This window comes from Nyctibius grandis, chromosome 8 (assembly GCF_013368605.1).
Source record: "Nyctibius grandis isolate bNycGra1 chromosome 8, bNycGra1.pri, whole genome shotgun sequence".
Lineage (NCBI taxonomy): Eukaryota > Metazoa > Chordata > Aves > Nyctibiiformes > Nyctibiidae > Nyctibius > Nyctibius grandis.
Window position 1 is genome coordinate 25,018,730 of NC_090665.1, and position 21,090 is coordinate 25,039,819.

General features: G+C 37.4%; 1 protein-coding gene across 1 annotated transcript in view; it reads left to right on the plus strand.

Annotated features, from left to right (window-relative positions):
* NEK7 (NIMA related kinase 7) overlaps positions 1–21,090 on the plus strand; it is a 69,719-nt gene that overhangs the window by 20,875 nt on the left and 27,754 nt on the right. Inside the window, exons 4-5 of the mRNA XM_068406251.1 lie at positions 8,926–8,988; positions 9,537–9,647. Coding sequence (XP_068262352.1) covers positions 8,926–8,988; positions 9,537–9,647 — 174 coding nt within the window. The remainder of the gene's footprint in view (positions 1–8,925; positions 8,989–9,536; positions 9,648–21,090) is intronic.

Below are 21,090 nucleotides of genomic sequence, written 5' to 3' on the forward strand. Positions count from 1 at the left end.
TTTTGAAATTGAAACTCAAATTGTTCTTTCAGCTCTGATCTCGAGATACGTTTAGCATGTTACTTGAAGGAGTACTGCCATCAGTTCTGAAGGGGGTTTTTTGTTACCTTTATATATTGCAACATAACGTGTTTCAGATTTCATAGATTCTTTTCTAGTGTTTCTGGTTTTTAATAATTTCTTTTTGCTGTGCTAATGCATGCACTGTAAATTTCTCTGTCATATCTTAACTTGCTGTTCCATTTCTGTGATTTCCTGTGCTCTGCAGCACCAGGAGGCAGGGCTAGTCCTGGCAGTCATAAAGAAAGAGACTTGGTTCCCCCTTCTGGGAAAACTGCCAGACATATACTACTTCAAAAGCTGAAATATATTCTAAGAACTTTGATCAACAGTCTTAAAACATTAGGCTAATTCTTCCTTCATTTTCAGTGCACGAGAAACCAAAAAGGTCAAATGTGACTTGAAATGGATGTCAGTTAGGGTGGGTGTGTAATGCCTGGGTACTTGAAGAAAGTCATAAAGTCCAGCCTTTCACTGTTAACTATGAAATTTTTGTAACCGTGTTTGCATTAAGAGTACAGAGGCATTGTAGCATGTGTACTTTTAACAATATTTCAAAAGTCAGAATGTATAGCTGATTCTCACATCAGATTTCCTAATTTGGCAAAAGATTTCTTCCAGCTAATGAAGAAGATACCATGCTGTCCTTGTACGGGTGGTAGTTTCTACAGCACAAAGCTTTCTTGTTCAACTATTTCATACATTTCTAAGGAAATACTTGGTGTTGGTAGGAAATAGGGTTAAAGAGTTGTGGCTCTCTCAAATGGCTTTATCCTGATAGTGTTCTGATTGTCGTAAAATATCCAACATATGCTGTTGGTTTTCCATTGAATGTTATTGCCTAGTGCACATCAGGAGGGGCTGTGTTCTGTATTCTGTAAAATTGCTTTCCATATGAAGGCTGGATGTATGTACAAGACTATTATCTGAATGGAAAGTGAGATTTGGTTAACCTGTAAGGGAAAAAAATTCCTAAGTGTATGATGAAATATTACTTGGAGTTCAAAAGGCTTGTGGCAGCACTGAGTGTTTGGCACAGCCATTTCAGTTTGCATAGTTGACATCTAAAGCTGTTCCATTTAGACAGAAGACCATCTTAATTGTTACTGTGCTTCTGTAGCCTTCCCTAAGATTCCCTAGAAATATTTTTGTGAAATATAGTCACAATACTTAATTTCACTATAAAATTTGTTTTCATAAATGTCTTTTGGTGAGAAGTGATTGCTTTTCAGAGGACCTCTTGTGGGTCTGCTCTGTGATGGTGCTTCTTGCTTTTAATTTCAGTCACTTTTTCTTTTATTCAAATTAAAATACTGCCTTTCTTTCTGATGTCTCATTAATGGAAGCTGAGCATGGACAAAACAGGAGGAATGCTTCTTTCTGACCTGAGGGAGAGGCTCTGTTCTCTCTGTTTTAGACCTGTGCATGGATACCACTTTCCACATTTCCACACTGAGACAGTGTCTCTAAATGCTGTAGTTTGTGTTAAATAACATAACTGAGATATGGACTTTCTTCTACTTTCCAATTTTCTGCCCTTTCTTCTCATCTTAACTACTACATGCCTTCCTCTCAGTCTTGCAAGTTGTGTCCCTTCCACCCCCTCCCTGTTCTGTTTTCCTGGCTGGGTTAGGTGTATAGCTGTTCTCTTTAGGTGTATCCAGTCAGTGGTTCCGATGTTTGTTTCTACCTTCAAGGTCTGATGTGACTTAGAATTTTTCAGTTATCCTTTCTTTAAGAGTTACTGGATCTCAGGCCATTATGTGTTCCAAACGATTGCCAGTTTTGAGTTCTTATGAAGCTTTCCAACAAGAATGTTTATTTCCTGCTATTAAAAATTTATTTGGCTGAAATATGTACAATATTGATTAATGTGTACAAAATGCATGTTTGTGGAACTCAATGTGAGCAGAAGCAAGTGGCAGTAAGATGCTGTGGGAGGAAGGACAAGCAGATGGTGACAGAAACCACTCTTTCTGAATTTGTAGTTGCTACTGAGTCCAGATGACATGAAGTAGTATTCTTGATTTGGTTTCCAGTAGGATAAGTAGCAGAGTGAAAACGGTTAATTTGCAGTTTCTAGTAATTTAACCAGCAGAATACACAACATAGTATGTTGGGTCGTCTTCTCGTACCCTTTGTGCTTCATCCTCCCATGAGGGGTTTGCCTCCTTGTAAATAAGGAAGTGGTGTTTATAATAATTAGGTTCTCTCTTTTTCCGTGGAACTATGTTTCTGAGATGCTGTTGAAATATTACCTAAATAAAACCAGAATTAAAAAACAAATCTTCATTACTTCACTTTCATTAATGTCTAAACTACACTTTGAGTCAAAGAAACATCAGGAAGGATCAACCACAGATAAACTATGAACCTAGCAGTATAAGTTTGAAGAGCTTCTAGATAAGTTTCTTAACATGGGTTAGGTCTGCGGTCCAAACTATACTGAAAGGTCATGCCTGAGGAAGAAGTGGTAGATCTCTACTACTGCCACCCTAGGTAACCCTTGCAACAGAACCATCAACATCCTGAGGTATGGCGTGGCATTCTGAGCAAGCAGCACTCCAGTGGTCCCTTCCAAGGGAGAAGTAAGCAAATGCTAGGTAGTGGAATAAACACTCACTAAACATCCTTAAAGGGCAAAAGAGTTGTAAATATCTAAAGTCAGTGACTGTATGAGTTCATTTGATGAGCTATTTTTTTAAGTAAACCTTAGCAACTCAAAATTTAAAATATTATGTGAAACTGCATATTTCAACAGAATTCCAGATTCATTACATTTCTGCCTTACATTGTTCCACCTTTCTTTCCCTTTCATTCCAAAATTGGAGACCCTTGTGTTAGAGATTCAGACAATGAATCCTTTTATCTAGCACTTACATTCATTATTCATTGTGCATTGTCAGTGGATTGCTACTTCAGGCCTGAATTAGAGATAATTAATCTTAGGAAAGTACTTGTAATTTCACACTTTATGAAGCACTGTTGTCTCAGCACAGCAGTGCTGTGGTGGCAAAATACTCTAATGCTCATTGTTGCTATTCGGTATCATATCTCTTAATATTTATGTGCATTCAAGTCTTTATTTTGCTTGCCTGTCTGTAGGTTTATGTTACAGCAGTTGTGTTTGTGTTTTGCTTTGAAAATATTTTTTTGGTAGTTTTATACGAATTTCAAACAAAAGTAGGTTAAATTGTCATTTAAATGGTGAGGTTAGAAAGACCTTTATCCTTCTCAATACTGAAAAGGAAAACTTGGAAAAGTGATGGACTTTAGAGCAAGAGAAATCAAGTAGATTCCCAACTTGGCCTGTTACTTCAGATGATGAGTTAAACTGGTAGCTGGTGATTGATCAGATATAGTCTACTCTTAGAAGCTAAGGTCTGATGTTTTCCATCTGGTGGTTAAATGTTTCTAAACCTTCTTGCTATGCACATAGCCTTCTAGGGGCTCTAGTTGCCTGTGTGAGTGTGTATATAAGAACTTTATTCAGGAAGTTGACTTTGTGTATTGCAGCCTTTTTGTTCAGTTTACACATCTGCATAGGGAACAGTTCCTGCTCTGTATCTTACAATATCTTAGAAACTATTCTAAAAATATCAATTTCTCTCGACAATACTTACAACTGGTATTTCTAGAATGCTGAAAGAATAAAATTATAATCTACACCCACATGAAGGTACTGGAGAAGTGGTTCAGTTCAAAGTTACCAGAGATCCCTTAGTGGCATAGCACACAGAGGTGAGTATTTCAAAAGTACCAATGTATTCCTGTTCTTCTAATCTTCCTTTGTATGCTATTGATTGCAGTGGGACATTAAAAACTGAGAGCTAAAAATGGACTTTTTCTTTCCACTTAGCATTCTTGCTAAGTGGAAAGAAAAATTGCTAAGGGCTTTTAAAATGCTCTCTTAAGTCTCTTTGGCTGTATTTGCCTAATTGTTTTCAGGAATTTCACAGTAATTACTAACTAAGGTATAGTGCTTACCACGATGAGATTTTTTGATTACGTTCTTCATGAAAACTGGCACATCATAAAACCATGGAATATAATTTTTGCTTATTATTAGATTTTCCACAGCAAACATAATTCCTTTGTAGAAATGTTAATCTTATCATAGTCCTTGAAAATAGAAATTGGGAACAATAGTTAAAATTTTAAATAAGAGTGCATTACACTCTGCAATTTGTGCTGACTAGAGAAACACACCTCCAACCTGAATTACCCTGTGATGCTGACCTTGTAAGTGGAGTCAAGAATTAGAATTTATTGCCAGTCTAATTAATGTCCTTGTAGTCTAATCAAAATGCAGCAGTTTTTATTTGTTAGCCAATTACAGTGATGCTAACAGTTGTAGTCTTAATTACTGCTAGTTCCCAATAATCGATGTACGCAAGCTTCTTCACATCGATCCTGGTCAAGCTCACCCTTCCAGTGTCCTGAGCTCTGCCGGGAGGAGGATGCTGGTGGTGGGATATGCTGGCTGCTTTCAAGCAGTCAGTTGGTAATGCTCTGTGTTGGTCCAGAAGTTTACTGATGTTAATCACTCTGGTTTTGTTAGACTTTTATTGTGTCTGCTATAATTTCCTTAAGACCGTGCAGTTGTACAAAGCTGAGCTGAGTCTAAAAACAAGTTAGACACAAGTCGTTTGACTGTAATGACTTGGTTACAGTTAAGTCTCTCAACTGCAAAGCATGTGCTGCTACAGCTAAATCCGAGCTCAAAAAATAAGTTCAGGCAAAGAGAAGTCAAGCCAAAACATGGAAAGTCTTTAGGCCTCATCTTTCTGAGGGAGTCTGAGGCCTATGGCCTGCTAATACCAATGGCAATACTGTCTTTATAGGGCTACAAATTGTGTGTGAGATAAATCTGAGTGCATCATGCGTTCTAGAGAGCGGGGAGCATAAGCTGACCTTTCAGGTTGGCTTGCTGTGAGTAATAGCCAAAGATGGAATTAGTCTGCTTGCAAAGCTATAAGCTGTTGCCGTTGTGATGGAAGTACTGACATGTCCTCATATTGGCCAGTCTGTAGTAAACCACAAGCAAAGGACAGCTTTTCCCGTGCAGTCACCTGGTCTGCAGCAGCTCCTGCAAAACAAGCCTTCTGATCGCTGCCAGATGCCATGTGTAATTTTGACGTGCACTTGAAAGGATGCTCTTAAGCTCTTAAAATCTTTCATTGCAGCTTCCATTTTTCAGTGTAAGATGTTCTTCAGTGTTGAGTCATCTTCCGGTGATGAAGCGTGGAGGTTTTCTCATGTTTACAGTAGCCTCCTTGTGAGCTGACAGGGCTTATTACACTAGGGGCCTCTGATCCGAACTACAGCAGTTTGGCAAAGTGGAAAGATAATCTATTCAGAAAGAAAATCTCTGCAAGCTGTTTGAATCTGGTATGATAGGGCAGAGGTACTTCAGAGGCCATGGACTGGGTGATTTTTTTGTTACTGTTGTTTTGCATTGTGTTTTTTTTCCCAGTCTTGTTGGTGGATGAGGTTAATGTCTGTGAAACTGAAATTCTAGATTTCTGGGAAATGCTATTTATAGTCTTTTGAGGTTAGATTTGGACCAAGTCTAATGGCGAACCTCCAGAATGATATACAGTAAATCTTCAGACTGTATGTCTTGGTGTTTGTAAGGATCAAAAAAGACTCAGTTTTCCTGTCTTGCTTTATTTTATTCAGGTAATGTTTGAAATATTCAGTTTAGCTGAAGCTGTGACAAATTTGCCACTCTCTTTTATGAAGTGTAGAAAAAGTATAAGGAGTCACGTTTATAAAACTTCAGTCTGTCCTTTTGTGAGAGCAGCTGCTTGGTCTAGTCTACTCCAGGATGTTTAATAACAAATTGGAAGTACTGGGAATACAAGCCAGAATACACAAACAAAATTTTGTGTTTCTTTCCTATGCCTTGATCCTAGATCTTTCACAGTCCTGGGTCTAGGGCTTTATTTTTGTTGTTTTGTTATTCCTCTATGAAAGGTACTGATTTATATCCCTATTAGAAGCAGAGCTTATAAAAAAAATTTACTTGCAAAAAGCGCTCATTCAGGTGTGTAGGGAAATATTCCTGGTATAGTTAAGTTACTGTGCCTCCTGGCATGTTGGAACAGTCATGAACAGGTGCAAACTGCCCTGTTATTTCACACAATGAAACCCTTTTGGTTTTGAATCTTGAAATCATGCTTTGGGTAATTTCTCCAAATGTTACAAGTAGATAATTTGTGTACAATTTTCAGTCTAAAATTCTGTTTGCAGCTTTGATTAGGTTCTCCAGTGTCTTTGGAGTTCTCTGTCTACATATAACCTCTGCATCATTTGTAAGGAACATTCTTATCTCACTGTTATCTAGAACTCAGCAGAAGTGTGGAGCTTGAAGACGTATCCCTATGCCTTTTTTTCCTGCTCCCCGATACACACTTTCATTGATTGTTTTTGGGAGAGTGGGTATAAAATTTTTCATTTGCTGGTCTCTTAGGTTACAGGAAAAGACAATTATGGTCTCATGCCTTCCCAGTACTTCCTCAGTTAATGTGCTACCTCTCATATATAGAACTTTCCTAAGCATTTCCTAGAAAAATCATTGCAGTTCTTCATTACTGTACCAAATACTGGGACTTTAGTCTATTGTCAAAACGATTAAAGAGCAATGTTTTTTTCATTCACAGTTGATATCTGTAACAGATGCAGGCTGTTTTGTCTCCTTCACTAAGTTCCCAGCCTTAATTCATAAACTATCTTTTCTGTCTTTCCATCAGTGTTGTTTACCTCTTAATACTTGTACCTGTAATTTCATATGTAGTACTCTCTTCTTCTACTACATCTGAAATTGCTTTATTTCTTAGTGTTAGCATTCCTTTCTTGTGACTTACCCTCCTGTGTTTCTGTTAAGTCCCCCATAGTCTCCTTCTTGAATAATTGCTTCTAGCTCAGTCTGTTTATTTCCCATCATGCTGGCGTTAATATACAAGTAGTTGTGAGATGGTTTATTCCCATTCTTTCTTGGTAAGTAGTTTTGTTTTCTTCTTTCTTTCGTCCTCCCCCTTTTCTTCTTACTGTCTACAAGCCTGGCATTTCAGTCCTTGACTTACAGTTGTCTTTTTGTCAAAAAGTGAATCTTTTATGCACTCCAGGCTGTTTTTTCTTATGCCAGCTCTGAAGACAGAAGATTGGATGTCTGAAGGGAAGTAATGGCTAATCAAGATCATGTGTGCTCTGTGAGAACTGTGCTTCATGGATGAAGTCTCTAGGCTTCTCCTTTCAGTTGATTAAATGAATGGCAAACTTACTGTGCGTAGTGGCATAGAAAATTAACATGAGGTTTAGCAGATCATATATGGTCTTCCTGATTTGTTTGAACTTCTTTGGGGAGAGTGAAAGAAGGTGTGATTCACATGGACGGTTATGCAGTCAGTCTAAGAGATGACCTCTTCGCAGATGTTCAGTACTCAAAAGTGCTGTTAATCCCTATTTTTGTTTCTGGAGTTGGTGGCAAGATATGAAATGGAAGTTGTCAGCTGTTGAGCATTTGATCATTTTGAGCTGGTGGAACCAGGTACCAGTGATCTTCACAGCACATAATACATTTTTTTTCCTGGAGGCTATCTAGAAAGAAATGATGTGCATTGAAAAGATGTAACTGGAAAAGGTAATCTCATAAATCATAGAATCATAGAATGGTTTGGGTTGGAAGGGACCTTAAAGATCGTCTAGTTCCAACCCCCTCTGCCATGGACAGGGTCACCTTTCCACTAGACCAGGTTGCTCAAAAATGTTGTGGCAATTATTAAAACTCATAGTGCATCTCTATTATTCTTCTGGCTAGCTCAAATGTAATAGGCAGACCACACAGAAGTTGATGAGTGGGTTTTTTGGTGTTGTGTTGTGGCGTTTGGTGTGGGGTTTTTTTGTTCATAAAGTAATGGCAAGTGAGAGAGGAAGGGTTCCTTGAGGGAGTAACATTTTGGTCATTTCTAAGGGGGATAGTTGGTGATGGTGTATGGAAATGCACATCTGGGAAAGTGAAGTGACAAGGAAACCCAAAGGTGTAAAAAAAGGGAGTGAAAATAGAATGATGTTAGATCAAATATAGATGCGTAGAACGTGGACAAGGACTCTAATGGCAGGAAAAAATTGTTCCAAACAAAAGTTGAAATTAGTGGAGTGTAACATGGTTAACTGGAGGAGGCAAAAATGAGATACGTTGCGAAGTAATTTGGAGCAGATGGGAGGTGGGAAAAAAATGAAGAGCAGATATGTCTAGCTGTAAAAGGCTGTAAAAGTCAAGGTGACAGATGAGGGCTTAGAAAAAAAGTGCTCTAGTAAACAAATTATAGAACCCAAATCACTTCTTTGCTTTGCTGAAGGGAAGGAAATGGGAGAGAGAATTGGAGGTGACAATGAAGTTTTGATCCAGAGAGAGTAAAAATATATGCATTATTTAGAATAAAAACAGAAGACTGTAGCAAGAGACTGAGGGGGGGGGGGGAAGGTATGCTCAGAGCTAGAAAGAATCAGTTTGTGATAATGGTGTGGCAGGAATGGGAGAGGAAGCTGACACCTGGATTAGAACCGACTTGAAGGAAATGTGCTGAATTATTGCTGTGTGTTTGAACAGATACGCAGGAGTGGCAATCAGGTCATTGGAAAACTTGTACTTACAATGGACTTTTTTCCTATGAGAGGGCTAAAAGAATTGATATAGCAGTGAATGAGTACATCAGAGCATTAGGAATATTTTTTACTGCAATGTTACATCTTACCGTGAAATGCATAACTCCAGTTGCTTTATGGGTGCTATGAAATAATGATAGCTCAATTTGCTATATTTTTATCACTTAATAAAAATGTCTTATCTCTTGTGCATAGATATTTGATCTAATGGATGCCAAAGCCCGTGCTGACTGCATCAAAGAAATAGATCTTCTTAAGGTAAAATATTTGTTTTAAAAATATGCAGCCATCATCAAAGTATATTAAGTTTTTCACAGATATACTTGAGGTGTTCACTGTTGTCTGTGCAGAGTTTTTATAAGCCTCACTTAAGGAATTTTGTAATCTTTACTGCTTTAAAAATTAACATTGAGAAGTAAATCCTATAGAAAAATGGGTAACTTTTCAAGTAGATGTTTCTGCTAAAACCACAGTATTGTAAATAACTGTACTGTGTACAGTAAAATACCGATTTTAAAAATTGACTTTGCTATTTCAGATAACGCTTTAACATGCTATTGCATAGATACATTGAAGCAAAATTCCTCTAAAATTGCAACTTTCATCATGTTTATCCTAAAATTGCCATCATGTTCTTGCAAAATGTTTGTCTACAAATGCTTCTCATAAGCATATAACTTTTGTATCATACTGAAATAGATTTTAGGGGTTGTTTTGTTTGCCTAAGTAAGAATGTTTCATGTGTCAGTCTTAAAAGATAAGACGTGCTGCACAGTAAAATTTGCATTATTGTTCTGCTTCCTTAGCAACTGAATCATCCAAATGTAATTAAATATTATGCCTCATTCATTGAAGACAATGAGCTGAACATAGTGTTGGAATTAGCTGATGCTGGAGATCTCTCTAGAATGATAAAGGTAGGAATTAACTTTTTTTAAAAAATTAAAACCTTGTAATGTTCAACTTTGGCTTTTTATTCTGTGTGCTCATCACGGGGTGAAATGCAGTGAAAATGTCAGGAACTGTGGGGAAAAGTGGAATGTTTAGACTGACTTTTTTTAATGTATGCCCAGTATTGATGCTTATGTAAGTATTTTTAACACTGTTGCCCAGAATGTAAGTGCAGATGGGGACATAACTAGACTGAAAATATATTAACGCTGGGGAGGAAGAAAAAAAAGAGAAAGAAAAGCACTGTCACCACCATTTAGAACAACACATTTTGATGGCATTCCTTATTTTTGGCACAATTGTGGCTTGTGTTCCAATATTCTATTCTCTATAATAGTAGTGAAAGCAGAGAAGGGCTGGCACCATAAGGCAGAAGAAGTTTCTTCTAGATCGAACTTCAACCGCTAACCACTTTAGCAAAAAAAAATAAATATTAAAATGAAATAACCGCATAATTTTATAGGTCTAGTTAAATACTTCTCTATCTTGAGATTAACAAATATTCTGAAAATATATTTTTTCATATTTGGTTGAGATCACATGCAGTGAACTTATTGATACATGGTTGTGCATTATGGGTTAATTGCTTGCTTTTGTAGTTTTTTAAAATGCCCATTCTTTAGCTAATCAGTGAAATTTATCCAAGACCAATTTTATAAACTTTGTATTTTGAAACCTATATTAACTTTTAACTAACTTTATCTTTGTTTGTCACCTAACAACTACTTTCCCTCTTTTTCTATCCTTTTTCCAGGTTTGGTTTTGGTATGTCCCTTTGATGTACTTTCTTGTGTGCACACCAACGTTATTGTTGTCAACACAGTGTAACTCTGGGAACAAATACTGCCAGTCAATTAGCATTCGCTCAGCAACAGCCAGGCACAGAACAGAGTTCTGCTGTTTTGCTTAGGACCTGCATGAATAGAGAATGTTAATTTCTTCATTAATGACTTTCATACTGATTTTTTTTTTTGAGCTTTTGAAGAATATTCCCTTCTAGATTGACAAGTGTAAGGTAGGACAGTCAAAATTTGGTTCTAAATAGGTTGACAGTGTGCTGTTAATATTTATATCCAAATCTGATACTTCTCGTCATTTCATTAATTATTAATTCTGTGGGCTTACATTTCATAAAACATAAAGGAAGGTTTGTCTTTCCTTTTGAATGTTCAGTTTTGACACAACAGTTATTAATGAGTACTCTGTGACAGATTGCCTTATGGCATGTCTGGTCTTATGACCCATTGAAGCTTTTTCTTTTTCCCCTGCTTCCCCCCCCCCCCCCCTTATTTTTTTTTCCCTTCCATTTTAAATCCAATGTGTGAATAATGGCTTCTTCAGTGCAGTTGGCCTCATTACACCTTGTCCAAGTTGGTGGGTATTTCTTACAGGCTCTATCTTGGAGGCACTTTGTGATTGTCCTCTTAACACAGGGATCATGTTTAATGTAGCAAACTTAGATTGCTCTTTGATGTTAATGACAGCCTATCAGGCTATTATTAAATATGTATGAGGTGTCACAATGCACTCCATCTTCATGCTTCTGGTGGAGGAAATTATTTTATAGACTACTTGGATGGTATGAGTTTAAGTGCGGGGCGCATCAGTTTATATAGTGTCTTCTTAAAGAAGTATTTTAAAAATTGCCTGAAAAATAAATGGTATGTAATGGTATGGAAACTTCCTAGCAGAATGGCTGCCTGTCACACTACTAAAGGAAATAACTATGTAGTGTTATTAAAACAAACAAACCATGCTTTGGTTTCCAGTGTTCTTGCTAGAATGCTGTTCTAAATTTGTTGGAAGATGTTGAGGCACCGCCAGAGGAGTGTTTGGGTACTGGGCTTGTTGTGTAATCTGTAGAAAGGATCAAACATGTTTTTGAAATTGCAAATGACCACAGCTTGTATGACACTGAAACCAGTGTTAATGTGAGGGAGAACTACTGAACTAGTTTACTTGGGTGCTTGTTATGACATTATTGGCACATCAGAGCATACTTGCAAAGCTGCTGTGCCTCGCAGTGCACCTTAATGAATTCTTTAGTTCTTCCCTTAATGAACCACATCCTTACTGCCCAGCTTTTATACCATCCCTCTTGTTACCTGTGAATAATACTCTCTTTGTCCCCATTGAGTAGACAACTGAGGAAAATCACTTAGTGCATTCATATGGAGTGTAATAGAATTCATAGAATCTGCTGTATGTCCAAAAAAAAGGTAGCTGTGCATTGGCATTTACAAATGGCATAATGAAAGCAGAGGTATCTCATGTGTTCTGTCTGTCTCTCTGTGTGTTTATGTATGTACATACACAGATTTAATCCACTTTAGCTTATTTTTTTTTTTAATTACCTCTGTCACAGGGAGATGTTTCAGTACTGCCTCTATCCTCAAAAGTAGGAGGATCCAAAATTGAGGATTTCTTATCTTACGGCTTTTAATTGCCTGGTAGGATTCTTGGACGTGGTATGTCAGTAATACTGAGAGGCAAACGTTATCAGTGAGGGGGAAATACTTGCATTTGATTTACAGTTGATTTTGCACTAGAATATGTACCTCAGTACTGAGTAACCCCTGTGTGGGGATGGTGAAAGAAGGAAAAAATCTTGATTTTCTGTATCTGTGAATTAGACTGCTTGATGCTATTACATTAAAGATTTTATGAGTAAATAATTAGTAACTGTTGTGCTAGTTTCCAGTTCTCATGGTCTGTTGTTTGTCAGTGTCTCTGGTCTCTGTATGGAACGTGGTGATAGCACATGGCTACCAAGGTTAAGGATAGTTCATGAGAACTGTTGTTACTGTGTAATACCACCTCCTTTTGCAATACAAAAATATGTTGTAAAGCAGGTTTGAGGCTTGATCCCTATTCCTGTTAGTCATGGTTCTCCTCTACCACAGACAGTAACAGGGTGAAAATTGTTCTGTGGACTTTTTTTGTTTGGGATTTTTAAAATTTTTTTTTTAAGCAATAATTGATATGTTGGATAAAGAAAATGCCATAAATAAAGAAGAACCTACTAATTGCATTAATCAAGAAAATACATTATAATGATTCAGTAAAAAGAACTAGTTAATAAAGTCTGTGCTGAAGTTGTTGAAATGAGAATTTGAACTATCTTGCAGAATAAATAGCATATTATTTAAGATTAAAATGAAGTTAATAACAAGAAAGGCTTGTAAGAAGGGATGTTATCAAGGCACTAAAATTTTGTGGTGTTTTTTTTTTTTAAATCAGCAATAAAATTCTAGGTCTGTTTAATTTCTGTGGATATTTTTAGTTTTCCTGGCAAATAATCTTAGCACACCAAAAAAAAAATGTGAACATTAAACTGAATATGTCATACTTCTTAAGGAAGTTAATCATGTTTTGGGAACAAGCATGAAAGCTTTCATCTAAAAAGTTGAAAATATGCTTGCAGCTTTCTCAAGATAGGTAGAAAATAATTTGAATTCTACAAAATGTCACCTAGGCACTTCACCCACTCTTCAGAGAACACTTTTTGTGTGTATTTTTGTCAACTTTAAATTTAAAAAAAACCCTTACTTTAATTAGCTAGGTAAAATAAGACAAATATTTTAAAGCTGCTCATCAGTATGAAGTTCATATTGATATCTCAGGTTTCTGTAGCTGGGAACAGTGAATTCTTTGTCCTTAAACATGCTTGTTTTTTATAGGACAGTCAAAATGCAGTGATAGTCACTTCTTCCCAAGCAACTGATGCATATCTAAATTGCTCATTGCAGTAGCTGGAGCTCTGTTTAGACTTGTTTGAAATATCATTGATTATCATTCTGATGTTTCACCAGTGGTGGATACTTTGGGCTTCACTGTGTGAAATTGCATCAGGCCATTTCTCCTCTCCACATGGTCTGGGATGCAGACCCCGTTTTCTCTCCCCATGCCAAAATATATTAGCAATGAGTTTTTTTGGAACGTACTTGCAGTACTCTGGGGTTGACTAACTTGCCTGTGCTGCATTACGGGACAGCTTACCTTTTTTAAAGGCTGTAAGAATGGAAGCAATTTTAGCTTCAGTCACTGGCAGCTTTGCCAGCCCAGAGTGCTGCTCCTGCCTGTGGGAAGCAACCAGGACTCCGTTGCAGAATCGATGTGACTGCAGCCCGAGTGTGTTATAGCGTGAGGTGGCTACGGGGTGAGATTACAGCCTTCAAGGATTTATAGGGATGTTGTAATGGCAGTGGATTTTTGGAAGGAACATCGGGGCACAGGGTAGTTACTACAGCCTGCCTCATCCTAAGTGTTCAGTGGTGTCTGTGAGGCTGGACAGCGCTGCATGGAGGGTTATTCTCATCATTCTGAACTTGGGTGGTGATCAGGTGCAGGTCAGAAACTTCTGCATGAGTTACTTTTGTGGACTTAGCAGTGCATCTTGCCCCACTGATCTTGCAGCATGGCAGAGAATTGAGGGGGTGTGTGCTGCTACAGGAGCTAATTACTTTTTCTGTCCGTGAACTAGCTGCCTTGGATTGCTCGATGGCTAGTAGCCCATGATTAACCATTCTCACTGCAGTGAAGCTGGTTATGTTGCTGAGAATGGAAGCTTATAACTTGTTTTTTCAAACTATTTTCTGGTGGATTGCTGTCCTGGGAATGTGCTAGAAATAGAGATGGTTTTTCAGACAGTGGGGTTATCTGATGAACGTTGATAGCGCACATTAGCTATAGTTTGACTTTGTTTAATTGCACGAGTGATAATTTTCTTTTGCTCTGAAGATTTTTGGGAGTATGAAGTTATGGAAGCACCTGTGTAAGGAAGAGGTGCAGTGTCAGAATTTAGCAGGTCAGGTGTTTACCTGTTCCCAGGGCATAGCTTTGGGAAACCCTCAGCTGTTAACTGACTGTATTATTTGGCTATCTCTTTATCATACAAAACATTGATTTTCAACTTCAGCAGTTGTAGGAGACAGTTGACATTCGTGTTTGGAAGGCTGATGGGACAACGATGATGTCTCCAATATAGTTTGAATGGCAGTGTTGCAGAAGCTGTATTCTGCTGTGCACACGCGTGTATAGCAGGACAGTAACTCTGTTTGCTGTTAGGGTTGACAAAGGTTTAACTATGTGAGAATGTGTTTTCAGTTCGCCAAAATATAAGAATTTCATACTAAAATGTTGCATGCTATCTGCCCATTTGAGCATGTATGTTTCCAAAAATGCTGTATGATTTAGTAGATGGTGAGGGAAAAATGTATTATTCTGCTGAGATGTATGTTTGTTTGGTTTTTAATCTATTTATTTATTTTAAAATCTAGTAACCATTGTATCTGAAATATTGTAAGCCCCTTGTGCCTTGAAACAGAGACTTAAAACTTGGAAAGAGGATTTTTCTTACGATGATGGCTGTGAAAACTCACCTAAACTTAAATTCTTCTAACACAAAAGTTCATATGTGCTTAACAGAAGTTGCTGGAGTATAGCAGCCAAAGTGGGGAATTTCTGTACACATAGAGCTGCGTGAACCTCTTGCATCTCTTAGTGCCGACAGCACTGCATGCTACCTGAGTGACTATGAATGCTTTAACCTATAGTATGGGTGACTGAAATGGCTTTGCCAGAAACAGCTTTTTCCAGATGCTTTGGATGGGCTGAAACTTCCCTGTCTCTCAGAGGATATTTATTCTTTCTAACAACACAGGAAAGGGACTAATCTGAGACGAATGTGAAGAAGACAAAAGATTAGGCAGACAGAGGAGTAGTCTGGGACAAGCGGCTAAGTGATCCTTAAATGGGGAGAGAGAGGATCTGACTGGGAATAGAGAAGACAAGTGGAGTGGGACTAGCTGATGAGTAGTTTTTGAGAGAAGGTAGACTGGAAAGTTATGGCACAAGGCAGTAGAGACTGAGGAGTATGAGAGAATGAATATGAGACTAATGGATTGCGAAACTGTGAAATGGGAGTCCCAATACTGGACATGAGCACAGTGAGATTAGAGAAGAGTTAGTGTGTTGCCAGAGAACAGGACAGAGTGGGCAAGGATCCTAGAGACAGACAAACCAGCTGCTGGTAGGGAGAGAACCTGGATGGAATAACTCAGACTGGCTGGGAACAGGGTGCAATTGTATAAGTGGAAAAAATGGGATGAAGTGACAGAAATAGGGAAAGGACAGGTCTGGAGTGGGGGCAGAGAAGAGGCAGACTGTGTAGGGAATTACAGATCAATTATAGGGGAACACAAGAACCTGTCCTGTAGCATACCGCTACATAGAGTGTGGAATGGGACTGAAGGTTCAGGGGTGTTGCTGTTCTGCTGCATTGGCAAATGAAGTTCACTGGCAGTACCCATCTGTTACCTGCTGAAGGATGGTGCTCTGTTATGCAAGTTACTTGGCCAGCTGCAATACTAACTGTGGCTGTAAAAGTGCCAACTCTAGTTAAGTTGTGTGTAGCAATACAATAGAAAGCTTGCATTTCTGTAGTTATTTTTATGCTTTTTTGTATCTAGGGAATTGCTTATAACCTAAGGAAGCAACACTGAATCTGCAAAATCAAGCATTCAAAGGCTAGAAAATCTTACAACTGAGTATCTTACATTCCAGCAAATTAGAGATTTATTTCTTCCTTGAAGAACCACTGCTCTGTTCAGTGTTAAGGGCACAGTTACTCTGGGTAGGAATCATGGTGGTGCAGTACACACACCACCATCTGTTGTATTTGAGCTGCCTTCTTTGCTGCAGTGGTCATTTTCAAGGCAGGGAATTCAAGAAAGACAAAGGTTTCATGGTCAATACAATTAAATGCTTTTCCAAAGACCATCCTTTCTTACTGTCTCTGGTACTGTTCCTAAGGGATACTGTATAAACCACTTCAGCCACTATTTTTTGGTGGGAATTGTAATTGCTTATTCTGTATTTCTGATAATCAAGGTAGAACTCTGAGGTTTGATTTGTAGAAGTATTGAGTGTTCACAGCTTTATCTGTTTTGAGTGGAAACTGTGCTTTGAAGATATAAAGCTAAGTACGTTGAAAAGGAGGGCTTAAATTGGTGCCAGAATTAATTAATTAAATTAATTAAATTAAAATTAAATTAATTAATTAAATTAATTAAATTAAAATTAATTAATTAAAATTCTTTGCCCCCATTCTAATCTGTAAAATGGGGATATTACTACCTCATCATTTCTAAGGCCATTTGCGGAGATAAACTTCACAAAGTTTATTTTATTAGTTCGATATTCCAATGATGCATACCAGGAAGCTGTACCCCTCCCTGAAACTTATATTTAATAATAGGTTTTGAATAGTGCACAATAAATAAAGCCTAGAGACATTTTCAAACTGCTCATTAGCTGAGTGTCATGAATGAATGAGAAAAGGGTCTTTTGACATAAAGAAAGAAAACAACTGAAAACTGTGTGCACACACACTCAAGGGGGAGAAATTATGGTGGCTTTAATTCTGAGATTTTTCTTATGTGTATTTACATCCAAATACTTGGCATCATGATTGTGGAAAAAGTATTTTTAAAGTAGTCTTTTGTGCATGTTTGTGTATTTTCTTCTCGTGATACTGATTTATCATGATTTATAAATGCAAATTTTAAAACGCGGAATCTACTTCTTTTGGTTTTCAGCAGTACCTGTGTCTCTCTTGTGCCTTTTTCTTTTTTTTTTTTTTCCCCATGAGTGCTAGATTTAATTGAAAGAACAAAAAAACCCACTACCCACCCCCCTCAATGCCAAACCTCCTGACTCATAGTCTTTTTATTTAGCATATGATTATGTTTTGTAATATAGAACAGTTTGGCACCTTGCTGAAGCTACGTAATTGATAAATGTTAAAAGCTTTAAAATATTTTTTATCATTTTTTTTCACATTCTGTATCACATTTACTGTTAGCTTTTTTGTGTATTCATTTCTGAAAAGACTTTAAAAAGATAGTGTAGCTTGAAGAAACATGTCATATGTTAGGATACTGTAATACAGTATATGCTAATGACAGATCAAAGCTAAATTATTTTTATGTGCCTTTTCCTAAAGGAGAAACCTGGAGCTTGGAACCAGTCAGGCTAATTTTTGCCACTAACCTTTTTTAAGCTACTAAAAATCTTTTTCTAACCTCTGCCCTGTAATTAAAAAATAGTGCATCCTTATTCAATTTTGTGTATATATATGCTAGCTATGTAGCAGGTAAAGAGGGGCTGGGTGTTCTCGGGGGAAAGAGCCACTCTGCAGATGGAGCCATGAAGTCCTAAAAGAAAAAGCAAAGGCATAGAGCCCTGCCAAGGTAGGAGAGCTTGTCCTGGTAAGCTTTTGCTCCCCATGATGTGTGTGTTACCAGGGTGTCTGACAGGTGCTCGACTGTCACCTTACCATGTGCAAGTTATGTATCTATGCTGGCGGAAGGAAAGCTGACTGGTCCTGCAGTTTATAACCAGTGGGGTAATTGGGCTGGGTAATTGCCAGGGAGCCTTGTTAGTTTTTCTGTGAATCGGCCATTGTCTGTGTCTGCCACTGGAACAATAAGAATAAGCGGGCAGATTTTGTGCTAAAATAGACTATCAACACTGTTTTGTCTTGTGGACAGTCTCCTTCGCAGACATCCCACCTGAACTATTCTGTAAGCTGACTGGCTCTACTCACAGGGAGAGTAACGGTGTCAGCTATGAAAAGTTAACTTGATGTTAAACTTCATTTAACTATTACACAGGCTGTTCAAATAGCTCTAACTGGGACAGAAATGCCTGTGGTATTTCATTTCTACCTTTGCCCACTGGTGCTAGAATTGTCTGGCTCCATGAACCTTTAAACAGCAGGGAGAATTGGAAGATTTTATTAGATAATAGTACTGGGCGCTTTTCTTGTTTAAAATGCCCTGCAAAAAATACTTAGAGGTTATTTTTAGTTTTTCACAGAGTTATTTTTGAAAAACTTGCAGTGTCAGTGTTTGTGCTATATGAATAACTTGCTGAGAATGGAGAGAGAAGTTTTCAAATTTGTCTGCCTTATTTGTAGTAAAAAGAAAAAAAAAGTTAAGGTGGTAGCCTCTGTACTTAGTGTGTCATGCTATTGCTTTTTATTAGGAAGTAGAGTTAATGATTCAAGCACGAGTTTCACCTCTTCATGCTGTACCAGTTTTCCCAAGGGGATTTATTGGAGAAAGAGATGCATGTAAACAAATACTGTTGAATTTAAACACGTGGCTGTGTGTTTTAAGAAGCCCTGCTCAGCGGTAACAGCAGAGGCAATAAAAATGATGAAGTATTGGAAATTTTATTTTAGTGGCTCTGCAAGTAGATCTGATTTCAGTAAGTGATCTTTATCTCTGAACACTGTATGTTCTTGCTTTTTTTTGCATGAGCAAAAATGTTAGGTGGAACGGAGTGACTGTAAGTGGACTACTCAATAACAAAAAATTAAATGAATCTTTGCAAAGGCAGTTGGATAAAATATATGTATTAAGTGATTTTGTTCAGAGCTTTCAAGGGATCTGAGTTTAATCAGGAGTCTTATTAACAGTCTGATTAACAGATTATTAGTATCAAAGAATGTATACTAAAAATGGAAAATATGACAATTTTGACTTGCATTTTTCTTACAAGGCTTTCTATTTCTTCTAAGTAGATGTCTTTATTTTGATTGTGTTTGAAAGAAGATTGTGCTTGAGAAGAGGTTTCTGTCTCAAGTTATGTGGTGTGCATGTGCTGGGGTTTTTATTTATTTTTAGGAAAGACCATAGTTTCATGCTACTAATTTGGTCTTCTGATGCTAGTAGGTACTTCTGTTAGTACAATTACTTTGTTTATTAGTGTTTGTACTGTGTCTTAGTCTTTTGTTGCTATTGATTAAATAAAGTTACTTGTATACAAAGATCACAATAGAGGAAGATTGATTTTTTTTTAAAAATGCATTTTTTTGTGAATTCTGGAAGGGAAAAAATAAACGTATGGCATCTTCAGTAACTGAAGATGAAACCAACTGTAAAGAAAAGTTGGAAAAAGAACCAGTTACATTTTTTTTATTAATTATTATTAGTCACATTATTGGCCAAGTACTTGTTATTTTCTGTATGTTCAGTTGGTAGATGCCAAATAGTTTGGGGTTTTTTTGCATGTGTTCTGTTTTTACAAATAAGAGACAGCTACTGCTCTTGAAATGTAGGCTGATTTGATAAGCTCGTGATCAAATTGAATGAATGAATCAAGATGTGGTGGAAAGTTCTATTTTTGTTCTACATGGAAAGCAAGGAAAAATGGCAGAAAACTTACCACGGTCTGAAGAGATGGCGGCTGAATTCGTGAATGAACAGAGCCAGACAAAACTTCTGGGACCCTGCTTTCCGACTAGAATTATATAGCCTTCTAAATAGAAAGTAAGACTTATGTAGAAACTTAGTTTCTATATACGTGAGTCTCTGATCTTTACTCCAAAACGCAGAGGTGTTGAGGTCCATCTTCACTGGTCTCTTTTTGACCTCACACACCCTTGCCAGTCCTGGTTTGTTTCTGTTGTATTCGCAGAGTGAGAACTCCTGCTCGTGCTTCAGTAGTTTCCTATTACAGCTGCCTGACCTTCTCTTTCCTCTCTGTTCTTTCTGCTAGTCCGTATAAAAAAAGACTCCCAAAGAAACACGGGCAGAAGTGGCCAAGGACTTCATTACATGCTGCTCGGAAGTTCCTTGTAATAATCCTTTCTGCGTCAGTTTTCCTCTTGATGAAGTTCAGATTTCTTCCCACAAGTATCCGGTTGTTGAGTCACTGTGTTCTGATAAGTCTATGCAATAAAATATAAAAAAAAAAACCCTTTATATTTCTGTAAGCCAGAATTGCATTCATGAGAACAGACAGATGTGATCAAGATTGTCATCAAAACATGAAAGAAAGAAAAAGGAGTCTATTTAAAGCAAGGAAATGATGATTCTCATTTTACTTTTCCCCCAAATCCTCTCTTTCAGAAGGCAACTCTAGCCTAGAGCATGCATAGTGAAAAATCCAGGTATTTGTTCTCGTGGGCTCATTTGACAGTTTCACAGAATTTTTTTTTTTAAATACTAACAGTGCAAAATTGTTTAGTTCATCATCTTGCTGCAAGAGATGTTCATAAACTTGTTTTTTATACTCCAGTTCACTTCTGAAACACTTTTAAAAAAATCCTTTTATTCCTATTTTTTTCCTATTCAGTGAGGTCTAAACCAGGCTAAATCACACCTTAAAATTCTCTGAGACACTAATGTCAGAACCGAATGCTAAATCTTTTCCAAGCATGGTTACTGAGATGTAGGCAGTCACATCTGAAATCTCCAATTGTATTGGCATCATCTATGCTCACTGTTCTTTACTCATCTGCAGGAAATCCTTAGTTTTCTTATAAAAGCCAAACGTAGTCTTGCATATTTCCTTTAAGAGTATTCTCTGAACTGTGCTTGTTAAGCCTAGGTAAGACCA